Consider the following 21,917-nt stretch of genomic DNA (forward strand, 5'->3'; position numbering starts at 1 on the left):
AAAGGGGCTTTTTCAAGAGGCAACTGGACTTTCTGTTTTTTCTTTGAAGATGTTTCACTTCTTATTCAAGAATTTTTTTCAGTTTCTTCAGGATAAGAAGTGAAACAACCACAAAGAAAAACCAGAAAGTCCAGTTGCCTCTTGAAAAAGCACCTTTGGACAAACCAAATCTAGTTTTTTTTACTTTAAGAAAATCTGGATATAGTTACATGGAATCTTATCATTGCATGTTTACGTGCTTTGATTTAGTATAAATGTGATTATAGGGCACATCATGTTCTTCACCTAAACATCCACCTTGGTTTAAGCAAATATATATTGCAATAAATAAAATAAGTAAATATATGACTGAAAAGTTGTCTCTGCTTTGGGACTGACAATCAGGAGTTTCATCCTGTGTAAATGTAGGGCTGGTTCTGAAGCAGACAGTGGGAGCAAGGAGGTAGATAAGCAAGTTTTCATTGCCCAGTTCAATCCATGAACAAGCCAGATTCTTGCAGCATACGAGGCAAGACTGTTCACACATGCACCTTAAAATGTTGCCATCAATGCATTTTTGTTATTAGGAAGATTATGTGATTGTGTGCTACCAAGTCAGTGCTGACTGTTAGCAACCACATAGATAGATAGGATACATTAGAAATATATAGCCACAGAACTGGAATTGAGGCATAACTATGGAATGTTTTTGTCTTTTTTCTTGCAGGAGTAAAAACGGATTGAAGAAGAGAAAGCTGACCAAGTATGCTCATTTTATAAATATCAATTATTTAATTAACGTGTGTCCGTATTTTTCCCTCATGCATTTGGTTATAGAAATAGTTCGGTATTAGGGTGGACACGTCCAAGAAAAAAGGGGAAAAAAAGTTTTCCAGGGCTGAAAATCATAAGTATAAAAGCTCAAAAACTTCAAGAATAAAAAGAAAGAAGGGGGCGCTTTTTTGAAATTCCTAACAAAATCAGAAGATGAGCCACACCACAGAAGGCACCATAGTATGACTTTACAATTGCCAAAATTTCTATGATCAGACCTGCAAGCATCCTTTCAATTTTGAAACCTGCACTGCCTCGTCCTTGGTCAAGGACTGTCCAAAAACTGGAATGTCGCTGAAAGTGACATTCCATCATGAGAAACTGTAGGTTTCCATTTACTTTTCACAGTAGATCCTTCGTGATAAAAATATTCTTGACAAATGGAAAAATTAAGCACTGGGGAAAAATCAATTATCTCTTGTTAACAATTCCCCAGAGGGTTTGCCTTTGGTTGACTCTCATAAAGCGTGAAAGAAATGAAGGGTGGGGGGACCCAGGAACATTCCTGTTATCAAACTGTTCCATCACTCAACACAGTTACTAATTATTCACTGGATCATTAATGAGAGCAGGTAAACAGCGGTAATTAATTGTTGATAAGAAACAGGTTCTTGGGGTTTTGTTGCTTTAAGGAAGAGAAACTTAATATGTGTACTCTAATCTTCACAAATTGGAGCACCAGAAATTATACAAGAAGAATGGTTTGTTTTTCTTCATTACAGGTGGTCTTTGACTTACAACTGTTCGTTTAATTACCGTTTAAAGTTATAATGCCTCCCCTAAGACAACCTGATTTCAAAGTTACGATGGGTGTACACAACACAGATACACATCAGAGTTGGGTATTCAGCAGGTTCTGACCAGTTCTGGAGAACCGGTAGTGGACATTTTGAGTAGTTCAGAGAACCGCCAAATACCACCTCTGACTGGCCCTGCCCCCATCTATTCTCTGCCTCCTGAGTCCCAGCTGATCAGCTGGGTCTTCTTTTGTTGCCCTGCACAGGAGAAAGGAGCTGGAAAGCAGGTTAGTGGGGTGGGAGGGGAAGGGAAGGGAGATTTTGCAGTAACCTTCCCCCAGGAGTGGGGAGCAGTGGTGGGATTCAATTTGTTTTACTACCGGTTCTGTGAATGTGGCTTGGTGCACGTGGCAGGGGAAGGATACTGTAATATCTCCAGTCAGAGGTGGTATCTGCCGGTTCTCTGTACTACTCAAAATTTCCGCTACCCGTTCTCCAGAACTGGTCAGAATCTGCTGAACACCCACCTCTGGTGGGGAGGGAATGGGGATTTTGACGTATTCTTCCCCTACCATGCCCACCAAGCCATGCCACTCCCACCAAGCCATGCCCACAGAACTGGTAGTAAAAAAATTTGAATACCACCAGTGATATACACACACACACCCTACAGCCACATGATCACAATTTGGGAACTTGGCAACCAGCACAACCGGCCATTTTGTAACTTCTGGTGGTCACATGACTGCAGTTTTCAATGTTTTTGCCTGTTTCTGGCATCTACATGCCCGTAAAATGGATTCACTTAATGACCATAGTGTTCACCCAACAGCTATGACAGTTGCTTAATGGCCACCACAAAATAAATAAATAAATTGATCACATGATGCCTCCATTTACAACTGCAACAATTTACAACTGTGATTCCTGCCTCCATATGGTCATAGTTTGAGGACTAGCTGTATTCAGGAAATGTTAGAACAACAATATGGAATCCTGACCTTGTGAGAAGTTTTTGAGAGACTGAGTCCTGCTGGAAATAATCAACAAAACATTGACATTTCCTAATAGTAGATGAGGTGCCATATACCTGGTCTGGACTGCAATGTTTCAGGTAGTAGGATTAACACATGTGAAGGTTCCTTTACCTCCTGCCAATTGTTGAGGGATAAAATAAAATATTGGGGAAAGGGATTCCAGACCTCCTGCTCTATGATTTCACATAAATACGAGGAACAGACCTTAGATGTCTTTAGGGGAAGGCAAGACAGTGCAAAAGACAGGTGTATCATGGCATGCAAAAGACAAGATTTTCATCAGCTGCTGTGACACAAATTGCATTGTGGAGTGATGGCCCACTTTTGATATCACTGTGGCTTGTGACACATGCCTGGGGAGGGGTGCAGAATCCAGTCAGGTGAGGGGCCTTTCCCTTCTTGTGGTATGGCATGAGGTAATTCAAATACTATCAGCTCACCTATTTGTGAGAAGGAGGGCTGGCTTTTATTTATTTTATTCTATCTTATTCTAGATAAGACATGAACTAAGAAGAGATACATGTGAATGAGGATGCTGAACTTGTCTAGCTATCTCTGCAATATATATATTTTTTTTTAAAAAAGCAAACCATTCTGGCATCACTTCTGTAATATCTATCTGATGTATCGTATTTTATTGATGTTTCTCTCATCCAGTTCCAAGTTAGTTGGATACGGACATAAATTACTTGTTCAGCTTCCTGGTTTCAGTTACCAGATGGTGACTTTTGTGAATGACATCATTTTCTTTATTTCTTTCTGTATGCATTTTTTAAAAAGCCCTGTCCAGCTGGATGATTTTGACAGCTACGTCAAGGATATGGCCAAAGATTCTGATTACAAATTCTCTCTGCAATTTGAGGTAATCCCAGTTCAGATATTGGCTATTTAAATTCTATGGAAGTAAATGAGTAAAAGACTAGATAGTATATTTAGACTTTTCCATTTCAAAGTGGGCCAGGAGCGGAGGGATTATTACTTCTTAAATATCATTTTTCCTTCCATTTCTTTTAAAAACTTTCCTTGCATGAAAGAGAGAGCTCATACTTTCCTTTAAGCAGGGAGATAAATGAATAGCCATCTCTTCTTTATTATGGGAGAAAAGACCTAATACAGTGGTATTAGTACTCATTGTTAATTGCTTCCAGGTAGCACAATGAGTACCAAAAATAATGAGTACCAAACAGATTTTTTCCTTAAGGAATAATGTAGCGAATCACAAGGTAGCCGAAACCAACAAGTTCTAGCTTGTGCATCAGGTACCAAACAAACAATGAGAACCCAGGTGAAATTTTTGTGTCAAAATGCATTGAGTACCAAATTGAATGAGTTTCAAAGCAGTTCAATGCCAAGGTACTACCATAATAAGTTATCTTGGCCAGCCCGACAAGCAGACACTCAAATATATGTGATACACACATGCATTTCTGTGGTATTTGTATGTGTGTGTTTATTCCTGATGAGAGATGGTTTGGTATATGACTCAAGCACCCAGCTAGAAACTGGGAAGTTGTGAGTTCTAGTCCCCCTTGGGTACTTAGCCAGCTGGGTGACTTTAGGCAAATCCCTCTCTTTCAGCCCTTGGAAGAAGACAGCAATGGTCAACCACGTCCCAAGATATTGTAGTGTACACTTTGCAAATGTAGGTTGGGTGAATGAAGAAATTTCTTTTCCACATAATCTCACTAATGCTTGATGCAGATAAAAAATGTTACTTTGTTTATTTTTTCCAGATAAGTAAGTATTCATTCGCAAAGATGATTTCTCCTACTCTGAATTCCTCTTTTACTTAATTGTATTATTCCTTTTTTGTTTGTTTGCCCTCATGTTGTCCATTTTGTCCCATGAAGGAAAGAAAAGCAAACAAATATTAAATCAACGTAAAATAATGGTTCACTCTCACAGTTGCCACCCTTGTTAGAGTTTAGCCCAGCTATTCTTTGAAAACAAATGGTTTGCCTTGACTATAATATTGTTATGATCTTGCCTAATGATAAATATGCTGATACAAAAGATGTCTAAGCATAATGTGTGTGTTTGTGTGTCACACTCAGGAACTGAAACTGATTGGTCTGGAAACCCCACATTTTGCAGCGGATCTTCCCATGAATCGTAGTAAAAACCGATACACAAATATCCTGCCTTGTAAGTTGTTATTTTAGGAAGGAATTGCTGTATTTAATACCAGACTTTGTATTGGCATCCAGGTGACGTGGAATGCCAGCACCAAAGGGTAGCATTGTTGGGAAACTATCAGCTATATTTTTTCATCATGTACTCTGAGCAGCTTGCTTTTTCTAGTACCTTCCTTGCCTGCTTAACTTATTCTTTCCTTCTGAACTACAGAAAGGAGTAAATTTACCGCATGGTATTATGTTATTAATTCAACTGAAACAACTACCTTTTGTTGAGCATGAAAACATAGAACTCCTGTAACTTATGTTCTTACATTCCTGCTAGCTTTTTCTATATTTAAATCTAACTCATAGAAAATTTTCTTTCTTTCTTTCTTTCTTTCTTTCTTTCTTTCTTTCTTTCTTTCTTTCTTTCTTTCTTTCTTTCTTTCTTTCTTTCTTTCTTTCTTTCTTTCCGTCCTTCCTTCCTCCTTCCCTCCTCCCTTCCTGGAGTAAGGTTAGCTTTTTACTTTTTAAGCAATGTTCACCAATGCATAGAGTGATACACCATACAAAACCATATTCCAAAATGGTCCTTGATATGTAATATGTTCCTGGTAATCCAGTAGTGAAGGGTTTTTCTGGGTAGTAGTCATGAAGTACTTTCCCTTGCCTGTATACAAAACTGTGAATGTATTGAAATATCAGCTACTGAAAGTTGATTGGCTCTTGATTTTTTCCCAAATGCGTGCAAATGCACGCATAAATTTTCAGAGACTCAATTCCAAAATTTGTGATATGTATTTATGTTGAATTTGTCATTGGATATCTTGTCTTTTTGCAGATGACTTCAGCCGTGTTCAGTTGGTTTCGATGAATGAAGAAGAAGGCTCCGATTACATTAATGCCAACTATATCCCTGTAAGTAACCTGGACTCAGATAAGTGGAAAGTACTATCTAGAATGTAATCGCAATAGCACCTAGACTTATATACCACTTCATAGGGCTTTATAGTCCTCTCTAAGTGGTTTACAAAGTTAGCATATTGCCCCCAACAACCTGGGTCCTCATTTTACTGACCTCGGAAGGATGGAAGGCTGAGTCAACCATGAGCCAGTCAGGACTGAACTCCTGGCAGTGGGCAGAGTCAGCCTGCAATGCTGCATTCTAACCACTGCACCATACCGCTCTTATAATGTATGCAAACAGTTAAAATGGTTCCTTGTAATAGCAATTTTAGTTTATGGCATGCCAATTAGCTCCAAAGTTAACAGGGTCATATAAACATAAGCATGTTGATTCTGCTTATGTCAGGGTTCCAAGTAATAGATCCAATGCAAGCAAAAACTCCGAGGCAGGTAGCTATTCCTCAAAGAATAGCTTTAATTGGAAATATCATATTGGCACAGATCTGGTGAAAACCGACTCTGAAGGGTCCCTTGATTTTCGCCTAATTAAAAGTGAAAGTCTCCCCCGCAATCCCAAACAATCAGTCACATGGCCCAATCAAGGCAGCATCCGCTGCTCTGGTGACATCACTCCTCCTTCCTCCAGCCAGGTATGAGAACATCCTTGGTTCCCAAGAGAAAGAATTTTATTATTTATTTGCACAACCCCAGCAATCTCTAATCCAGTGATGGCTAACCTTTTCAGCTTGGTGTGTTGAAAATCGGGAAAAAGTAGAGCCTTCCTCGGGTCGTGTGTCACTTCAAGAAATATCAATAATTTGGTTTATGACGGACTGGGCTGGGGTGATCACACAGGGCTGTGAAACTTGTCTCCCTGGTCTCAGGGCTACAGGTGCAGGATGTGGGGATCGGAAGGCCACCTTACAGGGCTGTGAACCTCATGGATCTCCTTTCCTCCTGTAGTGTTCCTGAGGTAATGAAACTGACAAACCTCAGTTTATGGCGGTTAAAACTGGTTCTCTGCTGCAAAGATCTTGCGGCAGCGGCGACACCACGCCTCCACGCAACAAGCAGGGAGCAGGGATTGGAGCAGAGCACAGGCAGCCTCTAAATGTGCAGGTTTTCCCCACACCAACAGGCGTGTCAGTCAAAGTGCCTCGGCGTGTCACGAGTGACACGCGTGTCATAGGTTAGCCATCACTGCTCTAATCCCTTCTCCCAGTGGTGTGTTTCAAAATTGTCTACCACCGTTTCGGTGGGCATGGCTTGGGTGGGCATGCTTTGCACACGTGCACACACTTTGCGTGCACGCACGCGCCAAATGTGCACTTTGCACAGGTGCAGAGACGTTCCAACTCATGTCCTGCAAGCCTGCACTCTCCCCGTCGCTTTAGCAGCTGCCGGGCAGCACTCTGCTGTGCCGCGCAAAGCAGCTGCACTTCAAAAGCAGGGAATAAAGGTGAGTATGGGAGCCCAGGCAGGTGGGCCCAACAGCAGAACGGCAGAGAGAACCGGTTTGGTCTCCGCTGCTCATTGGCGCTACCGGCTCGGCAGAACCGGGGTGAACCAGTAGAATACTACCACTGAGGGAAAGGGAAGGGCCCTATCCCTCAGCTCTAGTGTGGCATCATTGAAGCTCCAAGATGGCTTTGGCCAGACCAGCTTCAGGGTTGACAGACTGCTTAAGCAATGCACACCAAATATAAGGGTAGCAGTTACATAAGAATTAATCATCACTGCAGGTATCCTTGGGAAGAAACTATAGTCTGATGTGGCTTAAAAGGCAACCTTTATTTAAAGAGGATGTATCGATAAAATAATACTGTAGTAAGCGTTTTCTTTTGTAGGGTTATAACTGCCCACAAGAATATATTGCGACACAAGGACCACTCCCTGAGACAAGGAATGACTTTTGGAAGATGGTTCTCCAGCAGAAGTCACAAATCATTGTTATGCTTACTCAATGCAATGAGAAGAGAAGGGTATGTAGACCGAGCAGGGCATTAGATTAAAGTAATATCTGAGGTTACTTCCTGTTCTATGATTCTAGATTCTTTCATGCCTCTTGGAACATGGAGTCTTACTAGAATTCTACATCTAGCATTATCCGTGTGTGTCCGTTTAAGTCATTTTTGGCTACTGGAAACTGCCTACACAGTCTTCTCAACAAGATTTTGGAAGTGTTTTTAGTTCTGAGAGAGAGGGACTGGCCAGAGGTGGGCTTCAAAAATTTTAGCAAAGCGTTAGAGACTTCCGGTGACGAGATATGGGCGAACGGAGGTGCTGAAGCTCGCTCTGGGTTTCATGCTATCTCCTCTTGCTGTTGGAGTGACCCTTAGGGGTGCACACATCTTGTAGAGAAGTGTGCCAGTGTGGGGAGACTCAAGTCGTGGTGTGGAAAAGGCGATTCTCATCGTGACGTAGAGAAACCCTGTGGAGACCGACAACAAGAGACTGTCAGCAATGGCGGTCCTAAAGCCTTGATCGTTGCATACAAGAGGAAGCAAGTGAGTGACAGACTGTGGTGAATGAAGAGTGTGAGTGAAAGAATTTGTGATCCTGATTGAGCGTTGAATATTGGAGTATCTTAGTCGGAGTGAAGCCCGAAAACAGCGGCCAAAGCAGATACGAGCGGCGGTGAAAGCGAAAGGGCTCATGAGACGGAAGAGGGTAAGGACGCGAGTGATCGGACAGAGAAGATAAGAGAATCGGAAGGATCTGAGAGACTGATAATAATTGGGGGAGAGAGAAAACAAGAAGAAAGAAAGACCAATAATTTAATTTAAGGGAACTTTGAAGGATTTGAATTGTGGACTTTGGGGAAAATTGGAAGGACGAACTTGAAATGGTGGGAGACTTGAAGTAAGGAATTAAATTACAACTTTAAATATTCCACGAACGAAACTGAATAATTTACTAGTCTCCTTTTGGATTTTTGGACTGTGGAGAAGATTTATTAAAGTGGAGAAGATTTATTAAAGAAAGAGACTATTTGAATCTAAAAATTGACTTGTTAAACTTTCAAACGAAAGGAGGAACGACTACAGCGGAAAGTGTGGTGAGATAGTGAAATCAGAGACATTACTCAGCAACTCTGTACTTCCGGTGCGCTCAGTGAAGGAATCTTGAAAAACTGAACAATTATATTAAGACACTAAGCTTTTAAATTTGCGGATTGCAACAATTATTTCTTGACACCAACTTAACTGATTTTTGAATGTGGTAAATGTAATTTATATATATTTAATTGATACATTAGTAATATTATATTTATATTTGGTTATAACACACATAAAAAAGGGAGGTGATAATTAATTAATTATTTAGGTATAGATATTTGATTATAGGCGTTGAGTAGATTGAATTAAATAATTAATTGTGATTAATTGTGATTATTATAGATTAACTAATTAATTATTGTATAGTAAGGTTGATATATCTATATTTAGATTTTTAAGTATTTGAAATATTATTTTATAACGCTATTTTGAGATTTGGGATTCTATAGTATTTATAGATATACAGGTTAATATTATTTAAATTTAAATAGAGGAATTTGATATATTATTAAGAATTACAAATCCAGATATTTGATTTAGAAATTAGCTGTAAAAGTGTTCTGGAAAATATATATATCTTGATAAGAGAGGTTAATCCTGTAACATATCATATTATTTAGCGTAGTGGCCATTTATAGTTGATATTTCTTAATAGTGAATGTTAATTTGGGACAACATATTTAATATAATACAAAAACAAAAACAAATTTTACAAGAAATGACCTCCGTCACTAATACAATGCTTAAAACTGGAAAGAAGACTTCTTCAATACAAACAACTTCAATGCCATCAACCTCAGTGATGGCACAAAAGACAATTGAAGAAACTTTATCTGGAGAAAAACAACCTATCATCACGAATGCCAATATTCAATCGACCCTTCTTACTTTACAAGAGTCCATGCTGAAGCTTCAGGAAATAGTGGTAAAAAATCATATTGAATCAAGAGCTGACACAAATGAACTAAAAGAAGAGATGAGAAACTTAAAGGCAGAAATGAAACTAGACATCCTAAAGCTGGATCAAAAACTTGAAACAATACAGCAAGCACTAGAAAGGAATGAATCAACAATAAAGGAGGTTGAGAAAAGAACGGAACAAACGGAAAAGAAGCTGGAAATGGTTAGTCAGCAATTAAGAAATGTGAGTAAAGAAATGAGCGACTCCTTGGTATATTTGGAAATGGATAAGGCCGCAGCATATCTAAGATTCCAAAATATAATGGAATCTAAAGAAGAGGACTTAGAACAAGTGATGGCAGGAATATTAGCAGACCTATTGGAAAAAGATAGGGACGATATTCTGAAAGAGTTAGACAAAGTATACAGAGTGAGCACAAATTATGCAAGACGACATAAACATAAAACATCCACATAAAAAGAGGTCCATGTGAGATTTGCCAGAAGGAAAGTTCGAGATATTATATATAAAATTTCTAGAGAAGAAACAATTACATACAAAGGAAAGAAATCTTGGTGCTTAAACAAATCCCAAGAGTGAGAGAGCAGAGGCGAGATTATAAATTCTTGGCAAACCATTTAAACCAAAAAGGTATCATATTTAGATGGCTAATCCCAGAGGGAATGCTAATCACTTGGGAAGAAAGAAAAATTAAAGTAGACTCCGTGGAAAAAGCCCAAGAATTCTACGAACGATTGATAGGCCATGAAGAATCGAGTAGTAGAGACGAGTTAGAAATGAATACTAATGCTCTGATGGTCATTTTGAAAAATCCTTTCTTAGTTTGTAAGCTTTACGGTTTGGAGATTTCGTGATGATGTATGAGTGGTGTTTTTATATAGAGAGATTTGCAGTCCCGTCCTTGGATTCCTGCATCAACTTTGACGGTTGCCAAAGGAAAACCCTCTTAAGAGATTTGTTTCTCGGTTGTAATTTGGCTTTGTTTTCCCTCCTTTCCAGGTAAAATGTGACCATTACTGGCCTTTTGCAGAAGAGCCAGTTCTTTATGGAGACATCACGGTGGAGATGCTGTCAGAAGAAGAGCAAGCCGATTGGGTGTTCAGGAACTTCAGAATCAGCTATGTAGGTCAATGTAAATGGCATCATGCAGCTTTTAATTGTTAGGAATTCTGCTCCATTAATACCTTTCAGGACTTAATTTTAAATCCCCTATACGGGTAGTCCCCGACTTACAACCATTCGTTTAGTGATTGCTCAAAGTTAGCATGGCACTGGAAAAAAGTGACTTACGATGGGTCCTCCACTTATGACAATTGCAGCATCCCCATAGTCAGGTGATTAGAACTTGGGCGCTTGGCAACCAGCGTGTATTTGCGATGGTTGTAGTGCCCGGGGTGTGTGTGTGTGTCTCATATGATCACCATTTGCTACCTTCCCAGAATGCTTCCGACAAGAAAAATCAAGGGGGAAAGCCAGATTTGATTAATGGTCACAGGATTCACTTAGCAACCGTGGCAAAAAGGCCGTAAAATGGAGTACAAGTCGCTTAACAACTGAAATTCTGGTCCCAATTGTGGTCGTACATCAAGGACTACCTGTACATTCTATGACGTGTGTGTGTATGTAGGTTTCTATTCAACATCCTGCTCATCTAAGTTTTCATTTACTTCAGACGGTCTTTTTTCAAATCAGCGAATACCGCTGAATATGCAAAAAAGTAATTATACGGCCCTCATAGCCCTTTGTGGTCCTTCAATTTCCCAGTGTGAAGTCTATTATTCTGGGATTCCACAATCATCTCATGCTGGTAGATCTGACCTTAGTTTGCTTTTCCAAGATCAGCCAAGGTTGCCTGGGTGTTACCATCTCTATTTCCCTCTGGGTTGAAATTACACTGCAGAAATAAAGCAAATTTGGATGAGCTGCGGTTAGAGTGCAGTAACTGCAGGCTACTTCCGCTGACTGCCGACTGCCTGAAATTTGGCAGTTCAAATCCCACCAGGCTCAAGGTTGACTCAGCCTTCCATCCTTCTAAGGTGGGTAAAATGAGGAGCCAGATTGTTGGGGGCAAAATGCTGACCCTGTAAACCGCTTAGAGAGGGCTGTAAAGGGCTGTGAAGCGGTATATAAGACTAAGTGCTGTTGCTATAGGGAGAGATGAGTGCGCCATTCAGTTCTTAGATTAGAATATTCCTGGATTCCCAACAGTCTTATATGGACTCAGTTGTAGTTGTAAGTTGAGACTACCTAGAATCAGAATAGAGCTGGAAGGGACCTTGGAGGTCTTCTAGCCCAACCTCCTGCTCAGGCAGGAGACTATAGACCAATCCAGACAAGTGGTTGTCCAGTCTCTTCTTAAAAACTTCCAGTGATGAAGCACCCACAACTTCTGAAGGCAAGCTGTTCCACTGGTTAATTGTCCTCACTGTTAGGAAGTTTCTCCTTAATTCCAGTTTGCTACCTGTCCTTGATTAGTTTCCACCCATTGTTTCTTGTGCTTTGGAAAATAAATTGACCCCCCTCCTCTTTGTGGCAGCCCCTCAAATACTGCTATCATGTCCCTCCTAGTCCTTTTCTCTAGACTAGCAAACCCAAATCCTGCGACCATTTTTCATATGTTTTAGTCTCCAGGCTAAAAACAAAACAAAATATCCCCATTTATTAATTAGCCAGCAACTTTATCTAGGTGAGATGGGAGGCCAACAAGTCTAATATGTAAATAAAATAAATTAATTATCCCCTGCAAAGTAGAAAGTTGGACTGGACCCTCTCCACTCTTACCCAGCTCTATGCATTGATGATTTTCACCTGTGTAAGTGAGCACTTGCTGGCGATAGGCTGATGTTATTCTGGTACCTTTGTGTTTTTTTCCCTTCCACTCAGGCAGATGAAGTGCAGGACGTGATGCATTTTAATTACACCTCTTGGCCTGACCATGGTGTTCCTCCCACCAACGCAGCAGAAAGCATTTTGCACTTTGTACAGATGGTCAGGCAGCAGGCAGTGAAAAGCAAGGGGCCCATGGTTGTACACTGCAGGTAGGTTGTTGCCCCCTGGATGTGGAAGATGTGGACATAACATAGCCAGAAGAACAATTGTGTGTTGCTTCTTGCATAGTACCAAATATGTGTTGTTGTTGTTTTGCAGTGAAGGGGAATCGGAGGGCTATATGTTTTCTGTGCCAGCTTTCCTTCTTAGAACTTGCATTCTGTTTGGTAGAGAACTCATTGATGTCTCCAACTTGTTGGTCAAACGGCTCTTCCACTGACAGGCTGTTTCTGTCCCTTTTAAGATCCTTCAATGGGAGTTTCACTGCAAGTTGTCGCTTGCCACCTCAGTTCTTCCTATATTACCAGTGCTTCATTTTAAGGGTGCCATTATGTATAGCTCCTAATTTGGGGATAAATTGTGGACATGGCAATCCTTTCACTATGCTGAAAACCCCAGAATTTTATTTCTATATGTCTTTATCCGCTTCTGTGGTTTCAGGTTAAACTTAAGTCTGTAAGCTCTGTTACATTTGAATAGAAAAAAATAGATTTCTGCTTCCTCCTCTTCTTCCTCCTCCTCCTGAAAATACTGTAATCCAGCAGAGTCTGTTTTAATTATTATTATCCTATACAGTCATAATCCATCAGTGTCTGAATATAGTTTTCTCCAATTTCATTCATTTACATAAAATAGTTGTCATCATGAGACTCTAAAGGTCAGGTTAACTTACAAAATTCAGAAACAAAATGTTCCTGCCCATAGATCTGTAGATGAAAATATATGATCCAGTCAGGAAAGAGATTGGGTGAGTGTCAGGGCTCCGACAAATCCACCCCCATTCAAATCATAAGTCTCTAGCCGCATTTCTCAGAATAAAAAAAATGATTTATTAGGAGTGGCCATGTTGGAGTTACCTGGGTGCAGCCGACACTAAGATACATCATTCATTTCCCCCTTGACCCTAGTCTTCCCCCCACCCCCTGGATGTATATTCTCCAATGGGACACATCCATAGCCAAGAGTCACCAATCATGCTCTCCAGTAATAATCTTGCGCGCCAACAGCTCCAGCTACCTAACAATTATCTGAAGCATTTGAGGAATGCACTACTTTCCCCCACTCCCTTTCTGCTGGCAACTAAAAAGACCAAAGAAGTATTTTTTAGTTGACAGTGAGAGGAGAAAATCCATTAATTCAGATTCACAATTTTCTATGGAAGTCTAGTAGCTCATGGATGTAACTCTAAGGAATGACTTAAATGCTACCAAAGCCCTCCTTCAGATGGCGTTGAATTGCAGTAGAAGGATGGATGAGCAATATAAAATAAAACTTACCATGGATTTGGGAACTGGTTATCAGAATGTGCTGAACAGCATGGACTAGAGTTTATCTTTTTCTGCTCCAAAACATGTTGAAAAACATGAGGGAATTGCACATGGAACCTGCAAATTTGAAAGTCAAACCAGCCAGATTTATTCTTTTCCTCAGATATGATGTGCTGGAAGATGGAAGATCATCACTTTCTTATAGGCATGGCCAGTCTCCATCTTTAATCATGACACTATTGAATACTTAAGAGTTTTCTCCGTCTGTTGTGTATTATTAGGAGAAATGCTTTAAAAATCATTAGCACTTACCAAAGAATATGTTGTAATAGTAACGAACATTAGATGGCAGGATATATGGTATGCTGTGATGATGGATATTTATGTGTTGTTTCTCCATTCCATATATGTGGGTACATGCATAATACTGTATCTATCTATCTATCTATCTATCTATCTATCTATCTATCTATCTATCTATCTATCTATCTATTATCTATCTATCTATCTATCTATCTATCTATCTATCTATCTATCTATCTATCTATCTATCTATCTATCTATCTATCTATCTATCTATCTATCTTGTTATGTTTATATTATAGGTGGAGACCCTTTGAGAGTTGTATGCAACGTAATTTTATTTTAATGTATGCCAATTAGTATACGTTCAAAGTAACAATAAAGTATTCTATTCTTATGCAGTTTATAAGATTTCCCAGAACAAAATAGGAATAGCCATATTTCTCACCTCAGAAGCAATGGTGTATAATGTTATGTTTGTTTTGCAGTGCTGGTGTGGGACGAACTGGGACCTTCATAGCATTAGACCGGCTTTTACAACACATTCACGATCATGAATTTGTAGATATATTGGGAATGGTGTCCGATATGAGGTCTTATCGGATGTCCATGGTTCAGACAGAGGTATGACTTTTACTTACGCATGTTTTAAACAGCCAATTTAATTCATTTATTTGCTTGAGGCTTCCTTTCATTCCTGAGACACATGGCTAGAATGATGACTAGAAAATGTAGAATATTGAACATCACACTATAAAAGAAATAACTGGCATAAATGGGAAGAATTGAAACCGGGGGAGAAGATAAAACAGCTGTACCTACAAAGGGTGAACATCTGTGAGAGTGCAAACATAGCATCATCACTATCCTTTTTGCCTATTTATTTATTAGATTTATCCCAATTTTCATTCAGGAATTCAAGGCAATGTACAGTGTTCCTTCTACCTCAACAGTCTTGGGTGGTGGGTCAGGCTGAGAGAAAACGGCCTCAATCATGCAGTGGGAAGGGATGTAGACCTAGCCTTGGGAATGCAGAAGGAAGGAGTGAACCGTTAAGGGAGACAACTTTTAGGAAAGATCTTTCAGTCCTAAGAAAGAGGAAAACATGAGACAGAACTTCAAGAACCCCACTTTGATTTGGTATAAAAAGAGGTATAAGATGGGGCAGAAAGAAACTCTGGCAGGCTTTCAAGGTTCTGTTATTCTACCCTGCAACTATAAAAACCCTGGTAGGAACCATGCCTATTTCTTGGGCTGTCTCAAAGGGTTAATATGCAAAGACGGTTCATTACTGAGGTGGATTTGGGTCATGTATATCTGTGTGGGCAGACATACAGTTCATACACACACAATCTAGAACCAACTCCTTGACGTGCTATTTTTTTATGAGCAGTTGTTAATTTCTGAGAGAGAATTCAAACATGACCCTAACCCCCCACCCCTCCCAAAAAAAACCCGCTGCAATCTGAGATGGTACAGTCCAGCCGCAAATTTACACTGCTATTTGCATCGTAATCCAAGTGTTTTTATTAAAAAAATAATTCTATTACAATTTTTTAAAAATTACAGACAACAATGTATAGAATGATGAGTTCACAAACCCAACAACTCAATTATTTGTTTAGTTACAAAACCATCCAGCATAAAAAAAAACCCACGCAAACAAATAGGAGGGAAAAAAAGTAAACAGGGACATATTACATTGATATACATCCGTTAAATATATTCATAAGACTGTATCAAGTTAGGCATAAAATTGTTCATTCTTGTAAAATACTACAAAATCCGGGCCAGAGGGAAATATATTGTGTTGGTTTTAAAATAGCCTTTTCAAAAAAAAAAAAAAAGATAAAAATTCCTTGAATCCAGTATTTCACGTGGGATAATAATACTTTTCCACTTTTCCAAAACAATTCTCTTGGCTAGTCCTTATGCATCCAAGTCATTGTTGCAACCTTGAAGGTCAGGTCTGACGCTGGTCCTTTTAGATACCTCCATTTCCCATTTGCTTGTTGAGTTGCTCTCAATTAACTTTTCTTCCGAAATATCCACGGATGAGATATTGCCAACTTCTGTAGGGATGCTGAAACCCTGCTGTTTGCCAGCTGGTCAAACCTCCTGCTCCTCTGGCATAACAATGTTATGCCTTGCCTCCTTCTCTCCTTACACACAACCACAGTAGGGTGCTGTCATGCTTCAGCAAATCAAGTATGGAATGCCCCAAATGCCTGGCAGCACGAAACCCCGAAGAGCAGGATATATGATGCGTTGGACTGGCCAGTTCGGGGTAGTAGAAGAAAAATTGTGGAGTTGGAGAGGAATTTAAAAGCATGCTTTATCACAGCTTACAATCTGGGAAGCTGTATCCCCAACACTAAGATGTACAGGTTTACTGTTCCTGAGTTTTGTTTTTAGGATAAGACTTCTGTTTAATGCCCTATTGAATTCGTCCCACATTCCAGCAGGAATTCCAAATCAGCTGTTTCCCAGCGTGACAGTTCAATTGCAGTGGTGGGATTCAAAATGTTTTACTCCTGGTTCTGTGGGTGTGGCTTGGTGGGCCTGGCAGGGAAAGACTCCATTCCCTCCCCACTCCAGGGGAAGGTTACTGCAAAATCCCATTCCCACGGACCTGCTTTCCAGCTCCGTTCTCCTGTGCAGGGCAACAAAAGAAGACCCAGCCAATCAGCTGGGACTCGGGAGGCAGAGAATAGATGGGGGCGGGGCCAGTCAGAGGTGGTATTTGCTGGTTCTCCGAACTACTCGAAATTTCCACTACCGGTTCTCCAGAACTGGTCAGAACCTGCTGAATACCACCTCTACACAAGCCCGTTAGTGCCAGATCACCACTCGGATGTGGGCTGCAAATATTCAGAACCACCAAGTGGTGACAGTAAAGAGTTAATGTATTTCTTGGCTGCCACCTGGTGGTCATCTGATTTTTTCTAGTTGAGATATGGTAGTTCTAGATCTAGAATGACACAAAATTGGAAAAGGTGTTCTAACCCAGTGGCCTCCAACCTTTTGGGTACCAGGGATCGATTCCATGGAGAGAGGTTTTTCCGTGGACCAGACAGGGAGTGGATTTGTGTGCTGCCTGCATCCTGTGGATGGGACTTTGATTGTTTGCATGGCCCAATTGTTGGCATGCTGTAGACCAGTGTCAGTCCACAGATTAGGGGTTGAGGACCCCTGTTCTAACCTCCTAATCCATTTATTCATGCAATATAGCGTATCTGTTCTCATGTCCAGCACAAGCTATGAAAATGCATCTATTTGGCCACGAGATGTCAGTTTCCCTTTCAGGAGCAAATTCAGAGCAGCTCTTCTGAATTCATTTCAATATAAACCTGCAAAGCAAACATCATTCTCTTTCCACCTGGTTTCAGGTTTCTTTATACAGTGGAAAATTAATCCTCCTGGTTCACCACGTGGCTCATAAGCCTCCTTGATGAAACAGAAGCAAATGTTGTGAGCTCACAAATAGTAGATGGGCACTTCGAAGGACATTTTTGAAGTCCCTGAAAACTGTAATATCTCCTAGACCAGGGGTCTCCAACCTTAGCAATTTTAAGACTTGTGGACTTCAACTCCCAGCTTTGCTGGCTTAGGAATTCTGAGAGTTGAAGTCCGCAAGCCTTAAAGTTGCCAAGGTTGGAGACCCCTGTCCTAGACAGTCTTGCAAATCTTGCAATGCTGGCTGGGGTATTCTGGGAGTTGAAGTCCACCTATGTTAAAATGGCTAAGGTTGGGAAATGCTGGTTTACACACACAATAATTAAAGAGATCAGAACATTAATAAAATCATAAATATTCCAATCTGAATATTAATATTCAGATATTAATTAATTAACATTCCAATCTGAATTCTGGAGGAAATAAAGCCAAGATTTTTTTTGTTTTGTTTTTGATGCTGACAATTCTAGGAACGTTGATGAAAAATCCTGTAATAAAGTTGACTAAAGGACAGCAGCCCAAATGTATTGGAAAGCAGGGGACCTACCATAAATATATATGGGTGACTGGAGGTGTTTTGGGTCTCTTTCTACAGGAACAATACATTTTTATTCACCAGTGTGTGCAACTGATGTGGCTAAAGAAGAAGCAGCAGTTTTGCATTAGCGATGTCATATATGAGAATGTCAGCAAGTCATAATTCCAGGTCACAGGTGGTAAGTTGAGAACCTTTACTTTTCTGGTTGTGTTCCCATGGGCTCATGCGTGTTGCTTAGGCAAAGGCCACTGCAGCCATGCATATTACTGTGAGGTCTTTATATACATCTTTCTGGGCTTTGCAGAGAAGCTCCATAAACAAGCCTTAGCTACAGGCTGCCCTTTACAGAATAACAGAGTTGGAAAGGTCATCTAATCCAACCCCCCTTCATGAGCAGGAGCCCCTATATTTGTGATGGCAAACCTATGGCATGCGTGCAAGATGTCGCCCCAGCTCAGCTGTGCATGCACACGGAACACCCACCAGCCAGCTGGTCTTCGGGTCTCTGCCGTGCATGCGCAGGGGGTGGGACACATACGCAGGGATGTGTGCACACATGTGGGGGAGGGGGACATGCGAGGGGCATGCACATGGGCAGGGCGCATTGCATTTTGGGGATGCGCATGCACTTTGGGCACTCGGTGCCATAAAGGTTAGCCATCATTGCCCTCTACCATTCCAGACAAGCGGATGTCCAGTCTCTTCTTAAAAGCCTCCAGTGATGGAGCCTCTACAACTTCTGAGGACAAGCTCTTCCACTGGTTAATGGTTCTCACTGTCAGGAAGTTTTGATTGCTTCTCTCCTTGATTAGTTTCCATCTGTTGCTTCTTGTCCTGCCCTCAGAAGCTTTGGAAAATTGAGCCCCCTTTTCTTTGTGGCAGCCCCTCAAATATTGAAGCGCTGCTATCATGTCACCCCGCTAGCCCTTCTTTTTCACTTGACTAGGCAAACCCAATTCCTGCATCTGTTCTTCATATATTTTAGCCTCCAGCCCTCTAATCACCTTTGTTGCTTTTTTTCTGCACTCTTTTCAGAGTGTCTACCTTTTGTTAATAATATGGTGACCAAAATTGGATGCAATATTCCAAGTGTGGTCTCACTAAAGTTTTATAAAGCAGTACTAGTACTTCACGTGATTTTGATTCTATCCCTCTGTTAATGCCGCCTATGATTGCATTGCCTTTTTTTGGGGGGGGGGCTGCTGCCACACTCTGCTATGACCTGGCAGAGACCAGAAACCTGCATCAAGGCAGCCTGTTTGGATCCATTTTTTTTTTACTTCAAAAAGCAATATATAATGATATATTTATATTATTACATTTCTTAAGGGGACAACAGCTAATCTATTAAAAAAATCTTCCAGTAGGCGACATAAAACATTAGCACAGCAACAGCAGTGATCATTGCTAAAAAAAGAAAGTGTTAACGCAGTACATTGTCGATTTGCATTTGTTAATGAGCAGCCAAATTAACCACAAAGCAATTTCCTGAAATGTTTAAGGACCATTAAAAGGTCTGGCTACTGAAAGACCCTAGCAAAGATGGCTCCTTTCCATAATGGTCACCATCAGAGGGAGCCATACGATGGGCAAGTATATAAATGTCTACCCAAATGGACTTTGATTCAGTTCTGAGTTAAAGAGCTTAAGCTTCTCTTGTGTTATTTGTTTATATCCTGCTTTCTATCCAGTGGTAGGATTCAAAATTTTTTACTACCGGTTCTGTTGGTGTGGCTTGGCTCAGTGGGCGTGGCAGGGGAAGGATACTGCAAAATCCCTATTCCCTCTCCACCCCACTAACCTGCTTTCCAGCTCCATTCTCCTGTGCAGGGCAACCAAAGAAGACCCAGCCAATCATCTGGGACTTGGGAGGCAGAGAATAGATAGGGGCGGGGCCAGTCAGAGGTGATATTTGCCGGTTTTCTGAACTACTCAAAATTTCCGCTGCCGGTTCTCCAGAACTGGTCAGAACTTGCTGAATACCACCTCTGTTTCTATCCAAGACAGGTAATCAAAATAGTTTGAAAGTCAATTCAAAAGCAACAGGATTATAACCTAATTAGAATACTGTTAGATCTGGAGGAGTGGGCGCAAGGAACGGAGACAAGACATCGAATAGTGACTCAACTCTTTATTAGTGACTTCAGAAAGAGAACGAACGCTTGGGCAGCAGCAGCTCCTTTTATAGAGCTGGCTGCTGTCACAATGTCCAATGATTCAAGTTTGCCGCGCTGGAAGCATCCAATCGGCGGCGACCCGCTGTCAGCCAATCAGATTAGCCAGAGACGACCAATCACGATCTGCTAACTGCGGGCCAATGAGAAGTGCAGGATTACGAGCCTGCTGTGGAAGTAAAACTATTAGGATTCAAAACCAATGCGTTTGCTTAGTTCGTAAACACCCTCCCCCTAGGTTCCGTCTGAGGGTGGGGTGATGTATTCTTCCAAATAGGCAGGTCGCTTCACCTGTCTACTCGATCTGCGTTGCTCCACCGGTCTTTGCTCTGGCTCTGGTTCCGGTGGGCTGCGTGCTGAACTTAATGGCAACAATAGTCCAACCTCTTCGCTGGGTGACTCGGGGTTGTCATCTCTGCTTCTGTCACGGCTGTCATTCGGATTCCTTGGATTTGCTTCAGTCGCGGTACTGCTTTGTGGTGAGGCGATCATCTGGCTTGGTTTTCCTTCGGCAGGTGAGTATCCCGGGTTGGTTGTGCTGATTGCTGGTTTTCGCTTACTGGGTCGTATGCTAATTCTCTTCTGGTCCCTTCGGTTTCCCTCCCCCGGTTTGAAATTCTGGGCTTGTGACGGGGTAGGTGCTAGTCGGGAGCGAAGTTGGTCGATGTGGCGCTTCCACGTTTTCCCATCATCAGTTTGTAAACGGTAGGATCGAGGGCCCGTAGGTTGGGTTACGGTAGCAGGGACCCACAATGGGTCACCGGAAAAGTTTTTGCAAAGACTAGGTCGCCTACCTTGAATGTGCGACACCTGCTGCTGGACCCCAGGGCCTTTTCCGGCGTGTAGGCAGGGTGTAGGCGATCAAGATGTGAGCGAAGTTTTCGGCCCATGAGCAGTTCGGCTGGGGTTCTGTTTGTGGTGCTGCTTGGGGTGATATGCTGGAGGAGAAGCATCCTGGTCACCTTGTCATCGATGTCCCCATGTTCCATCTTGTGTAGCGTTTTCTTTATGAATTGGACCATGCGCTCAGCCCTGCCATTGGCCGCCGGGTGAGCTGGCGATGTTAAAGCATGGAGTATTCCCGGTCTGCTAGGTACTGTTCAAATGCTAGAGCAGTGAATTGGGGGCCATTATCTGAGACCAGGACATCTGGCAACCCGTGCGTAGCGAATAGTCTATTTAGTTTTTAAACAACTGCTTCTGTGGTGTTGCTCTTCATTTTGTGGACCTCCAGCCAGTTGGAATAGGCATCTACTGTTATAAGAAATGTGTGTCCCTTGGTGGGTCCCGCAAAATCGATGTGGATACGGGACCAAGGACCTCGAGGCGTTTCCCATTCAGTCGGTGGGGCTTTTGGTGGAGCTGAGCGAGTTTCCTGACATTTGGTACAGGTGGCCACCCAGGTCTCTATTTGCTTATCTATACCTGGCCACCATGTGTAGCTCCTTGCCAGTGCCTTCATGCGCACGATGCCTGGGTGTCCATCGTGCAAGAGTTTTAGAACTTTATGCTGTAGTCTCTCAGGGATTATGACTCTTT

General features: G+C 41.4%; 1 protein-coding gene across 2 annotated transcripts in view; it reads left to right on the forward strand.

Annotated features, from left to right (window-relative positions):
* Window positions 1–21,917, forward strand: part of PTPRO (protein tyrosine phosphatase receptor type O) — a 164,310-nt gene that overhangs the window by 136,663 nt on the left and 5,730 nt on the right. For both annotated transcript variants that reach the window (XM_087968683.1, XM_087968684.1), the window contains 9 exons: window positions 707–742; window positions 3,368–3,449; window positions 4,642–4,732; window positions 5,546–5,622; window positions 7,458–7,592; window positions 10,591–10,713; window positions 12,475–12,629; window positions 14,699–14,834; window positions 18,262–18,382. In XM_087968683.1, coding sequence (XP_087824809.1) covers window positions 707–742; window positions 3,368–3,449; window positions 4,642–4,732; window positions 5,546–5,622; window positions 7,458–7,592; window positions 10,591–10,713; window positions 12,475–12,629; window positions 14,699–14,834; window positions 18,262–18,366 — 940 coding nt within the window. In that variant the 3' untranslated portion in view covers window positions 18,367–18,382. The remainder of the gene's footprint in view (window positions 1–706; window positions 743–3,367; window positions 3,450–4,641; window positions 4,733–5,545; window positions 5,623–7,457; window positions 7,593–10,590; window positions 10,714–12,474; window positions 12,630–14,698; window positions 14,835–18,261; window positions 18,383–21,917) is intronic.

Source organism: Notechis scutatus, chromosome 6, assembly GCF_049901735.1.
Source record: "Notechis scutatus isolate UNSWTSFEM ecotype Mainland chromosome 6, rNotScu1.2, whole genome shotgun sequence".
NCBI classification, from domain to species: Eukaryota; Metazoa; Chordata; class Lepidosauria; order Squamata; family Elapidae; genus Notechis; species Notechis scutatus.